This window comes from Macrobrachium rosenbergii, chromosome 11 (genome assembly GCF_040412425.1).
Source record: "Macrobrachium rosenbergii isolate ZJJX-2024 chromosome 11, ASM4041242v1, whole genome shotgun sequence".
Taxonomy (NCBI): Eukaryota; Metazoa; Arthropoda; class Malacostraca; order Decapoda; family Palaemonidae; genus Macrobrachium; species Macrobrachium rosenbergii.
Window position 1 is genome coordinate 24,668,944 of NC_089751.1, and position 11,820 is coordinate 24,680,763.

At 42.7% G+C, this 11,820-nt stretch overlaps 1 protein-coding gene across 4 annotated transcripts in view; it reads right to left on the bottom strand.

Annotated features, from left to right (window-relative positions):
* The window catches only part of LOC136843249 (piwi-like protein Siwi), a 164,584-nt gene extending 152,764 nt beyond the window's left edge, over positions 1-11,820 (bottom strand). The window contains exons 1-2 of one of the 4 annotated variants that reach the window (XM_067111364.1): positions 11,488-11,820; positions 354-509 (exon numbers count right to left, since the gene is read on the bottom strand). In XM_067111364.1, the coding sequence (XP_066967465.1) occupies positions 354-506 (153 nt within the window). In that variant the 5' untranslated portion in view covers positions 507-509; positions 11,488-11,820. Of the gene's footprint in view, positions 1-353; positions 510-9,962; positions 10,078-11,175; positions 11,345-11,487 lie in introns of those variants that run through there. The other 3 variants (XM_067111362.1, XM_067111363.1, XM_067111365.1) reach the window with 3 other exon arrangements.

The following is an 11,820-nucleotide window of genomic DNA, read 5'->3' on the forward strand; positions in this document are numbered from 1 at the left end:
AAAAATACTTGACTGTTCTTGGTCTTGCTGGGGGAGTATGTGGGGTTATTTTTTTTCTTATGCAAAAGATTTAGTGAACAACACACTGTAGTCACCTATTGTAATGTACAAACATTAGTTACTTTTTTATCCCATCACCATCTATTCTCTAAGCAGCATGGAAACATGAGAAGTTACAAAAATACTGTTAATAATTCAGTTTCCCTTGCAAATGCTATTAAACAGCCTGCTAAGACAATAAGAGGACTGCACACCAAAGATAGTGACTGAAATAACAACAAGAGACAGATTTTTGCGAAAGCAAATAAAATCGAACTATTACTTTATTGAACCAAGAACCTCTATACACTTACCTGCGCAGCTTGAGCAGCTGGTCTAGCATGGGGAACAGCAGTTGGAGGCAGTGCTGCACCTTGATCCCCAACCTGACCGACAGGGGTTTGGCCCCTGGCTCTTCCACGGGCTCGACCCCTGGCCCGCCCTTGTCCACTCCCTTGGCTACTCATTATCTAGGAGGGAGAAGAAAAAAAAAAAAAACATAAGTCCCACTGTCATTAGTAGAATTCAAATACTGTACAGTATACTGCTATGGAGTTATACCCTGGGATAATTACTTAGTAAAATTAAGCTTTTCCAGATAATTTGACTTTTTCTAGGATATACAAATGTAATTCTTGCTTTGGATGCTCTCCTAGCACAGTCAGGAACTCGCTGAAGCTTGCAAATAGGGATTCAAATTTAGTATGCTTCCAATTTGGCCTTGAAGGAACAACCTGCGCACACAGGACACGACACCAGTTCCTCTGACAATTAAGCAATCGGGGCTGACAGGTACAACTCAGCAGGAAATAGCAATTCGTTCGAGCCAAAAACGACAGATGGAGAAGGAGGGAGGGCTACGATTATGTAACTGAATGATAAGTATATAGATATAAAACTGTATTATAAAAATGTGATTTTTTTACAAGTGACTAACCATAATTACATAGCTGACTCCACATTGAAGAGGAAGGTTAGATGGACAAACTAATCCAAAACATTAAGAAGGTAACGACCTTGAACTAGAAAGTTTGCTAGCATTGAGACAATGCTTGTTGTACCTTACTACCTGGTAAGAGTGCTGCTGCAGGTAAATACGGCCTCTGGTCAGCGCTCATCTTAACATGTAGAGGGAGTGGCGTATTGGCCAGAGTCGCCCCTGCTTCAGTGGGTACTTTGCAGCTGTGGAGGTACACCAATGGCTGACAAAGACAAAAAGAGGTGCCCTTGCCCTGGGCATGACCAGAATAAAAACAAGTGTGACCTACACCACAATAAAAACCAGGCCACCAACACCCCAACCATATAAATCTGGTGGGTACTCCAAGTATAAATCTGGTGGGTACTCCAAGTACACTTGTACCCCCAGACTTCCCAACAAGTCAACACCTAAAACAACCAAGGTGAGGAGACAGTAGAGGGACAGATCGCCCCTATGCTTCCTCTCCCAACACCATGCCAGCAACAGATAAAGGCCCTAACATGCTACAATTATCAAAAGCTGCTTCCATGTCTTTCAAGTAGTGCGAAGCAAACACAGACTTCGATCTCCAAAAAGTCAATTGGAGAATAGAAGACAACGACATATGACGAAACGCAAGAGAAGTGGCGACAGCTCGACCTAGTGAGCATTTACCCTTAGGATGGGGAAGGCGTCCTCTTGGACCTGAGAATGCGCTTCTACGATAAGGCTCCTTAAGAAAAAGGAGAGAGAGTTCTTAGAAAGCAGGCAAGAGGGGTTCCTCACCGAACACCAGAGATGGTTTGAGGAAACTCTGATCTTCTGAATCCTGCAGATGTAAAGCCACAAGGCCCTCACAGGGAAAAGAAGTCTTTCTTCTTCTTCCGGCCCAAGAATGTCCTCCAAGCTCATAATCATAGACGAGTGGGGCCAGGGATAAGATGCGTCCTTCTTCTTGGCAAGGAAATCTAGGGGAGAGAGAGCAAACTGCATCTCCTTATCAATTGCTTGGAGTTTGCTTACTCGCCCGAGTTACAAGAAAGAGAGTCTTCTGAGTGAGGGACTTCAAAGAGGCAGAATGAAGAGGTTCAAAAGAGCTCACAAGCCACTATAAAACTACATCCAAATTCCAAGAGACTGAAGAGCAATTCTCTGTCTTAAGAGGTCTCAAAAGACTTGATGAGATCACTACTATCCTGGTTTGTAGAGAGGTTAAGGCCTCTGTGCTTGAACAATGAGCTACGCATAGCCCTATATCCCTTAATTGTAGAGGGTGACAGTCTCCCAACTGTCGTGAGAAAGAGCAAGAAGTCTGCAATCTGGGTCACAGACGTTTCAGAAGAACAGGTGTTATTCTGTGTACACCATCTCCTGAACACTGCTCACTTGGACTGGTAGAGCCTGCTAGAAGCAGCTCTTCTACATCTAGCAATAGCCTCTGCAGCCCTACATGAAAACCCTTTTGCTCTGACGAGGCTCCTGATAGTCTGAACCCTGTTAGGGCCAGAGCAGACAATCCTTGATGGTACCTGCAAAAATGTGAATGTCTGAGCAGCTACTGTTCTTGTGGAAGGAGCCTTGGAAAATCCACGAGCAGTTACAGCAGATCTGGAAACCACTCCTTCCTCAGCCAGAATGGAGCGATGAGTGTCATCATGATGTTTCAATGAGATCTGAACTTGTTCAACACCTCCCGAATCAACCCGAAGGGGAGAAACGTGTAGACTTTGAGGTCTGTCCAGTCTAACACCAATGCGTCTGCCGTCTAAGCGAGAGAGTCCAGAACTGGCGAGCAAAAGGGTGGAAGTCTGTTGTTCTTCGATGTAGCAAAGATATCTATGGAGGGCTTGACCCAAAGCCTCCACAGATTGTTGCAGACTCTGGATTTCAAGGTTCACTCTGTAGGGAGAACCTGGTGACCGCAGCTTAACTGGTCAGCCAAAACATTCATTTTTCCCTTCACGACACGAGGGAGCAGCTGACTTGATTATGCTCCGCCCATAGGTCTTTGGCTGCCTCGCAGAGAGTGAAAGAGTGGGTGGCCCCCTGCTTGCGAACGTAGGACAGAGCTGTGGTGCTGTCTGACTAAATCGTACAGTAACTACCTTCCCTGATACGAGTGGAGAAAAAGCTTGAAGGCCCAGATGAATGGCTTTTAACTCCATGACATTTATATGCAGCGTTTTCTGAACTGCGGTCCACGTCCCTGGCACCTCCTGACTCCCTAACAAGGCTTCCCACCCTACGTCTGGGGCATTGGAGAATTCTAGGCTGGGGTTCAGAGGAAAGAGAGAGTCCTTCTTGAAGTTTCGCCTCAGATAACCACCTTTGGAGATCCTCCTTGATCTCCGACGTGACTGGGAAGACTACAGAGTCTGATTGCGTATTCCTGCACCAATTTGCCTTCAGGGAGAATTGCAGGAGACCCATGTGAAGTCTGCCCAACATCACAAAAGATTCCACCGAGGCCAGAGTTTCAAGAAGGCTCATCCACCGGAGAGCAGAACAGGTTGAGAGACAGAAACTCCTGCACTGCCCGGGGACATGACTCAACCCTCTTGGGGGAGAGAAAAACTCAAAAAACTCAAGAATTCAGAATCATCCCCAAATTAAGAATTTCAGGCGAAGGGTCCTTTGCAAGTTGATCGTGCACTGCTCCTCTGAAGGAGAGCAGAGAAGCCAATCATTCAAGCATAAGGACATGTTGATCCCGAGAAGATGAAGTGACCTGCCGAAGGGAGCTACAATTCGGGTAAAAACCTGTTGGGCTGTGGCCAGGCCAAAGCACAGAGGCCAAAACTGGAGAACCCAGCCCCGAAAGACGAACCTCAGGAACTTTCTCAAGTCCGAGTGGATGGAGACATGAAAATATGCATCATGCATGTCCAAGGTGACCATCCAGTTATCCTGATGGAGAGAGGACATGACAGACCGGTTAGTCTCCATGTGGAACTTGGTTTTCGCCACAAACAAGTTCAGAGAGCTGACATCCAAAACGGCTCTCCAGTCCCCAAGGTTAGCCTGTTGTAGAACCCTTCCAGAGACTGGTCTACAACATCCTCCACCACTCCTTTGCGGAGAAGAGAATCCATCTCTTGAGCAAGGGCCAAAAACTTTTCGGACCCTGCCGAGTAAGCTGTCTTCCTCCATGAAAGGGCTGAGGCTGCAGAGGTGAAAGTCTGGGAAAACGACTGCAGGAGCTAACTTGGGACACTTCGACGATTGGGCCAGAAGTTCATGAGTAGATTTTTTTTGCTGGGCAGAAAGAGCTTCTTTCATGGTGTCCTGGGGAAGGAGGTAAGACTTGCCAAGCGGAGCAAGCATAGCACTGACTTCTGGATTGTGGTCACTCCTTTAGTAGCAAAAGAGAACCACAGCTCTCGCTTCTTCGAGCCCATCGCATATAATGATGCAAATTCTGCTGAACCGTCCCTCACTGCCTTGTCTGCACAAGACAGAACATTAAGCCCATCCGAAGCAAAGTCCTCTGCGAGGGCTGGGCAGTCTCCATAACCTTGAAGACATTTCACACTAGATGATCTAGTTTGGGAGAGAAGACTTTCACCGATGCAAAAGCAGTACGACGCAATATGTCTACCAAGCCGGAGAAGTTCCCCTTGGGAGGAGGCAGAAACTCTGAAGGAGGGAGCTTCCCCAGTGGCATAAAACCTGTACTTCCTCTTAAGAAGCTTTGTCGGGGGGAAAGCTAAAGTAGCCTTGCCAGAGACCCTCTTTGAAGTCAACCACTCATCGACCTCTTTCAACACTCTCTTCGAAGAAGAGGAGAGGACAAGCTCAGGGAGGCAAGAGTGAGAAGCTTGCTACCTCATCAAAAACGTAGAGGCAGCTAAAGAAGTCTGGGAAGTTCAATAACAGGAACCACAGGAGACTAAAATAAGCCGAGGAAGGCGCCAGATCATGGTCCGCCTCTTCCTCCTCTGACAAAATAGGAGATAGAACTAACTCCTCAAATTTAGGCAACATCGATTTTTAAAATAAAGGCTGCCAAGCGAGTTAGAACTATACCTATGTAATTACTTGAAAGTTACTTATATGAAAAAGCCCCTTCCAATCCCATCCATTCTACCCCTAGGTTGCGAATCAAGCAACAGACCAATGGAGCCACTTGTAAGGGATAGGATTCTGTGCCATCCAGGAGTTGGTACTTCCTGTCTGGTCAAAGGATGTAACAGTAGTTTGGCAGACTCACTAGAAACCACAGAATTTGCAGGCCTACAGATCAGATTGTTCACCTGCTACCATAGATGTCCAAAGCAAGCAGTAAGACTTGGAGGTCTCTGATTTTACACCTGACACACTCTACTGAGAAACATGAACTGTTTTTTGTTGCTATGGATGTTCATTCTGCTTATCTGTCAACTAAGCTATTTCTCTGAGGTGCCTGACAAGCTACGCAAACAGGTTCCACTGCTAACAGGCCATCTATACCATTCAATTCTAGCTGGGCAGATGAAACTTCTACATCAGCTGATAAAGACATCTCCCAACAGTATCTACTCCAGTGAACACCTATGGTTTATTACTTTGACAAGTACTGTATAGAATATACTGCACAGTACTGTATGGTGCAGGCTAAGCGGTATTATTTTATAAGTTGCCAATACTGTACACGAAATAAAATTGTAATAATCCCCCATGAGCAACACTAGACACCATTTCTTTGGTTATTGCCAAACGAGGACATATTTATCATTATTCAGTAGATGAAACCTGTTCATATGGAACAAGCCCACATGGGCTTCCAAAGAAGATGGTGTTCATTAGGATAAAGTAAGAGGAAGTAAAGGGAAATACACAAAGAGATACCACTTATTCAAAAAGAAAAAATAGATTATAGATATATAGAAAAAAAGTATCAAAATCCAAGAACAATAATGTGAAGGTAGTAATGCAGTACATTTTCAACTTGAACTTCTGAAGTTCTAATTGAACATCATCTTCTGGTTGGCTTTTCCAAAGTCCAATGGTTTGAGGAATAAAGGACCTCTGGAACTGAGAAGTTTGACAGCGAGGCACATTTACTGCATATTGGTGCTGCTGTTCAGCGAATCTGGTTGCTCTCGGGAGATAAAGGGATCAGGGGTCAATGTGAAAGATCTCTGTTGAAATACAACTTGTATTGTGTTCTTTTCTGATTGCTACCTTGAATTTTGTTTTTGCCTGGATTGTGTTTTTGTCTGCAGTTCAGATGTTTGAAGGATGATTTTCTTACCCTGTTGTTTTTTTATCATTAAGAGTTCCACGTTGTTTTATATATTAGTCTTCCTTACAATTTCAGCAGTGTTGAGGTAGTAACGCTGTTAAGAGGCAATAGGTTTGAAGCAGTATCAAGTGTTAGCCTACCTGTTTCCCTTGTCTACTGAAGTCCTTCCAGTTCCTACCATCATTACCCCATCTGAGGAGAGGTGAATATCAAGGGATGTACAGTAGTTATCATACATGTTCTTATTCTGTTGCCTTTAAAAGTCTGCTGCTGCAACCCATATAATGTTGCCTGCTATGTCTGCTGTTGTCCCAACACTTCTGCTGGTGACTAAAGCTGCTGTAGCCACAAGGAGTTTCAGGACTACTGCAACCTCTTCAGGGAGGAAACTAGACCTGAGCAAGGAAGGGACTCCCTTTCCTTCCATCACCTTCCCTTTGATGTTGAGCTCTCCTCTGTCTTGACTCCCCTTCACATGTATGGGATGAGCAGTAGAAAAAGAGTTTAAGGCCTCTTGCAAGAAGTCCTTTTCAAAGGGAGGTGGAGGTCACCTGCAGTTGATTGTACTCGTCTATGGAAGGACAAGTATGGTCGACCCCTTACTTATCCTCATAGATAAAGTTATCTTTTGCTGTCCACTGAGCAGTTGTTTTGTCACAGGGTCAAGCACCTGTGGGTGTTTGGGATTCCCCCTCCTGTTCTTTCAACGACCGTCGTTACCAGTGTATTGGTTGGTCTGACGAAGTTATGAATATTTTGGTTGGTCTGATGAAGTTATGAATATTTAAAGTACAGGTATTGCCCTACTTACAGTGGGGTTAGGTTCCAAAAACCTCATCGTTTGTTGGAAAAAAACATATCTCGAATTTAGCCTAGCCTACAATAGGGTATTCTGTACTTGTCTATGCATATATGGTAGCCTAGCCGGTAAAATTTTGTAAGTTGCAAATATTCCCCATTGGCTAACAGAATGGTTTTTATAGCATATTTTCATGAGTTTTGCATGAATTTGATGACGATTTTACTCAGAAATCAATAATTGTGGAGTTACGGTACCAATACTCTAATCCCAGAACTGTATTTCCAACAAAAATCTACATCAAATTCATAAAAAACGCGAGAAAATATGCCAGAAAAACAATTCTGTTATAACCTGCCTACAGTTCCAGTACAAGGCATTAACATAACTTTCCGTTTTGGAGTCGGGGAACTAAGCCATTACCCCCAATTCCAAAAATATGGGTTTTCGAAACACATCAGCATCAAAATTCAGGAGGAAAAAAAAAAAAAAAAAAAAAAAAAAAGTTCCGCTATCACAATGCATAGTTACTTAAATACACGCTCACATATGCAGTACGGCACTGTCAACTGGAAGATGTTTACGGTAGGCGTAACAACACAACCCACATGTTCGAACGCCTGGTTTCTGAATGGCTCTGGCTTCATTTTTAAACGAATAACTATTAACAATTAAGCGCAAAAACTAACCTAACCGAGTTATGAAAATTGGTCACTGTTGTGCCATTCTTTTAGCTGGGGCCAAGCACCCTGGACCCCACCCTTAGGAGATTCATTGTTCACAAGAAAAAACCAACAATCGAATGGCTTGGGCTTCATGTTTTTTCAATTGTTCAGGGGGGCCAAACGTGTTTTGCGGTGTTTAGTACTAGCCCCTGGGGGGTCAAATGTGCTTCACCGTGGTTAGTACTAGCCCCTGGGGGTCAAATGTGTTTCGCCGTGTTTAGTACTAGCCTTCGGGGATCAAATGTTCATAAGCGAGTTGCTCATTTCACAAATCCCCTGTAATGCACATAAATTATATATATAATGTGTGTTAGTAAGCAATCTTACCTCAATTGCTGTTGGATAAATATGAAGGTTCCGCATCGGAGTCTGGTAAAATCTTCCGGTATTGGCTGCAGTAAAATTGATGTCTGTCACTAAGGTATTTACAGGATTCGTCGCAATTAGGGCAAACAACACCTGTTGGGAGAACTCCATGGCTTTTCAGATACTCCAAAAAGTTCTCATTTTCAGTGTGAAAGTTCTTTATAAATCTCCAAGGATCAAGTGGACATCCTGCACGTTACTTGAACAACGTCCATTGTACTAAATGACGCTCATATTAAAATTCAAATAGAAGCAGATGTAAGTCTGGTAACGTTTTTTTTTGGAAAACGCAATATAACTGGTTGCAAAAGTCATGTGATTACTCCTACCGGCAGACACCGGAAGCAATTCAAAATTGTTGGAGAAATTCGGACGTATGGGCGTACTTTAAAAAATGCGCTGAATGGAAACAATTGAACTCATTGGACAATGCACATGCGTAGGCGGAGCTTCAGCAGTTACGTCATCAACCGACAAGCACATACTCACGAAAGGGAGCTCCGGAAGTCAACTGTCACCAAGTAAATTTTCAAAGATAAACAAGGGGTTATTTTAATTTAATTCATTTTATATGTCAATATTAATTTCAGAGTAGTGTTTCTGGTATTCAAATTAATGCTTTCCATTCACTCTTAAGCAAATGTGCATGATATTTTGAGCTAATGGCCAATGGAAAGGGAAAGTAGTAGTGTGAACCATTTAGAGGTGTAAAATTGAGGCTTTTTAATAAAATACATTATCTAAGATATTTATCATTTGCAGCTTGTGTTTATGGGGTTCAAAATAATGAGAATGAAGAGCCCTTTTAAAAAATGTAGGTTATAATCTTATTAGGTGTATTGGCAACTTATAAAATAATGCCAATTATTCTCCCACCATGTACCCTTGGCTTACCATGTTGCCAGGTTGGAAAAAAAAAAAAAAAAAAAAAAAAAAGACTAGTCTGTATTTCTCAAGGAACAATTGTATTGGAAATCTCAAGCGTGACTTTTTTTTAAAGAATAAATTTACCATGGGGAACAACCCAATTGGAAGGCATAAAGGTTTGCTACAAATGAACATTCTTCACACCCACATTAACCCTTAAGGCACCACTGTTATGGTAATAATGATTCGAAACAAAGGTGCCAATATTTCTATATGCTACAAATTCACTACTGGCAACTTTTATCTCTCTCTCACGAGTTTTTTTGTAAATTTGCTTGCAAATATACAAAGGGGTTGCTGATTTTTTACTGAATCTTCCTTCTCGTAAACTTACGTGAATATTTTACAACAAATATGCCAAAAATTTGTTACTGCTTTTATTTCTTATCTGTTTTGATATTGTGTGAGCAGTAATAATAATTTTACAACAAATAACTTTATTTATTAGAAAAAACATAAGTTGGTAATTTAAGATTGTCTTGTATATGCGGCCCCACAAGGGGTTGTTAAGTCATTTTCAACTTCTCGTGGAAGGTATGAAAATTTTTTAGAACTTTTTTATTTATACAGTGTGAATGTACGTGTCATTCTCTTTCCATTGATGAGATTGTTTTTTTTATTTTGCCGACCTAAAAGTTTCCCTGGTCTGGGGTGATGCACATTGATAAATTATGCCATCCCTCAAGGGTTAAAGGCAATATTTTCCATGTAAACAAAACTACAAGTTCCAATTTTGTCCTCTGTATAAGCGTAGCAAGACAAAATCAATCAAAGATAGCCAAGGAAAAAAGCTTGGTAATATCAGGAGTGTTCCCCAATCAACCCCAACAGCCTAATCTCATCAGTTAACTACTTGTTACCAAGTTTCAATGATCAACTCCATTTCACCCTCAGGATTAGGATACTACTATATAGTCTTACCTAGAATACGCCAACAGAAGATGGTTTGTTTACCAGTGGGAACGGTAATTCTAAGCCGGCTGTCCGCGGCGAGCTAGACTGTGGCAATTAGCGTTTTTCTATGTTATTTTACTTGCTTTACAAGAATTTAAAGTAATATTTTGTCGGCCAGTTGTAACTAAACTGTGATAGACCTTTGAAGACTACACAACTTGAATTACCTAACGCACGGTAGGTCTAAGCCGGCATTCCGCGGCAAGCCCGCCCCCCCACCTCCATAGCTAATAGGGCAAAATTGTAACCAGTAAACACCTCTAGGGTACGTTATGTTGGCATTTTTATGGGTGTTTACAGGTTACAATTTTGCCGTATTAGCCATGGAGGGGTGGGGGGCTTGCCGCGGAATGCCGGCTTAGACCTACCCTGCGTTAGGTAATTCAAGTCGCGTAGTCTTCATAAGTCAATGACAGCTTAGTTACAGCCGGCCGACAAAATATTACTTTAAATTCTTGTAAAGCAAGTAAAATAACATAGAAAAACACCAATTGACACAGTCTAGCTCACCGCGGTCAGCCGGCTTAGAATTACCGTGGGAACAATGCAACTCTTTGGAACTTGAATCACCATCCATACGTTTCATTAGCCTAACTTTTCATTTTTACCCACAAAAACCATCATCAAAGTGAGATTCTCAAACTTATAGGCTAGGCCTGCTTTCGACTCGAGTTCCGTTAAAAAATTCCTGCACACCCTACCCAGGACCACAGAGCCCCAACATGACCGACAGGCATCTAAAACAAAACGGACTCACTGGTACATGACACGGCCCATTTTGGAGAGCCTGCGGAAAGGAATTTTGATTCAAAAAGAGGAAACGTTACCCTGGGATACTAGCTTATTTCTCCCTCGAGAATACCAGCACAAACAACTCCCTCCCACCCTCTCCGGCAGGAAGATATTCCCTAAACTGGTACTGCACGATAAAAACAAATACATTCATGATGTGGAGTTATAGTTTTGTCAATTTGGTAATTTCAATAGGATGTGGACAACGGAAAACGATGTGCTGGTCTGCCATCTTGAGCCGGCTCCGGCAGATTCAAATTCATCAATGAAGTGTTCTGTGATCATATTAAATGGTATAAGGTCTACCGTCAGGCACACTATCCCCTCATAAAGCTGAATCCTATCGATTTCAACAAGTATAAAACTGGAAACTCAATAATTAATTTACCTACAGATCGTACAACGGTTAAACGGGATGCGGACTTCAACTCAAATGGCGTCGTCACCGTGACGGCGTAACCACGGATGAAGCCCCCCACAGCAGGGATATTCAAATAGATAAGCCACACTCCTCATAGATGAACGTGACCCCGTGGGTCTGCCATCTTGTTCCTCTCAAAAGAGCAGCAAATAACTGAGGGATTTTGTTGTCGCACGAAGATAATCAATACTCGGAACTTTACAGAAGGCATTATAAGAAATTAAAAAAATCCCCTTGAGACACACTACACTGAAAAACGTGTGCAAAGCAGTCACCCACCTGTTACAATAGGCTCGTACAATTTCAAGGAAGAGAGAATGAAGACTGTCGACTCGACAGTCTTTCTCTCATTGAGTCTCATGCAGTCAATAGTACGGACTACCCTAGGGAAAGAGCTCGTGCCAGCATAAGGCTGGCTTAAGCTTCTACATGGTCAGACGGTTTGTCCTACCCCGTTCAACTCCGTTGCCCAAGTTGTTTGTCAATAGGTTTGAAGAGGTGTCACACTGTCAAACCAAATTTACATCCAACTGCAGTGCGAGTCGATCAGTTGAGAAGCAAATATGACTCTGGGTCAAGAAATGTTATAGTTATTGATTCAGCGGTGGCACT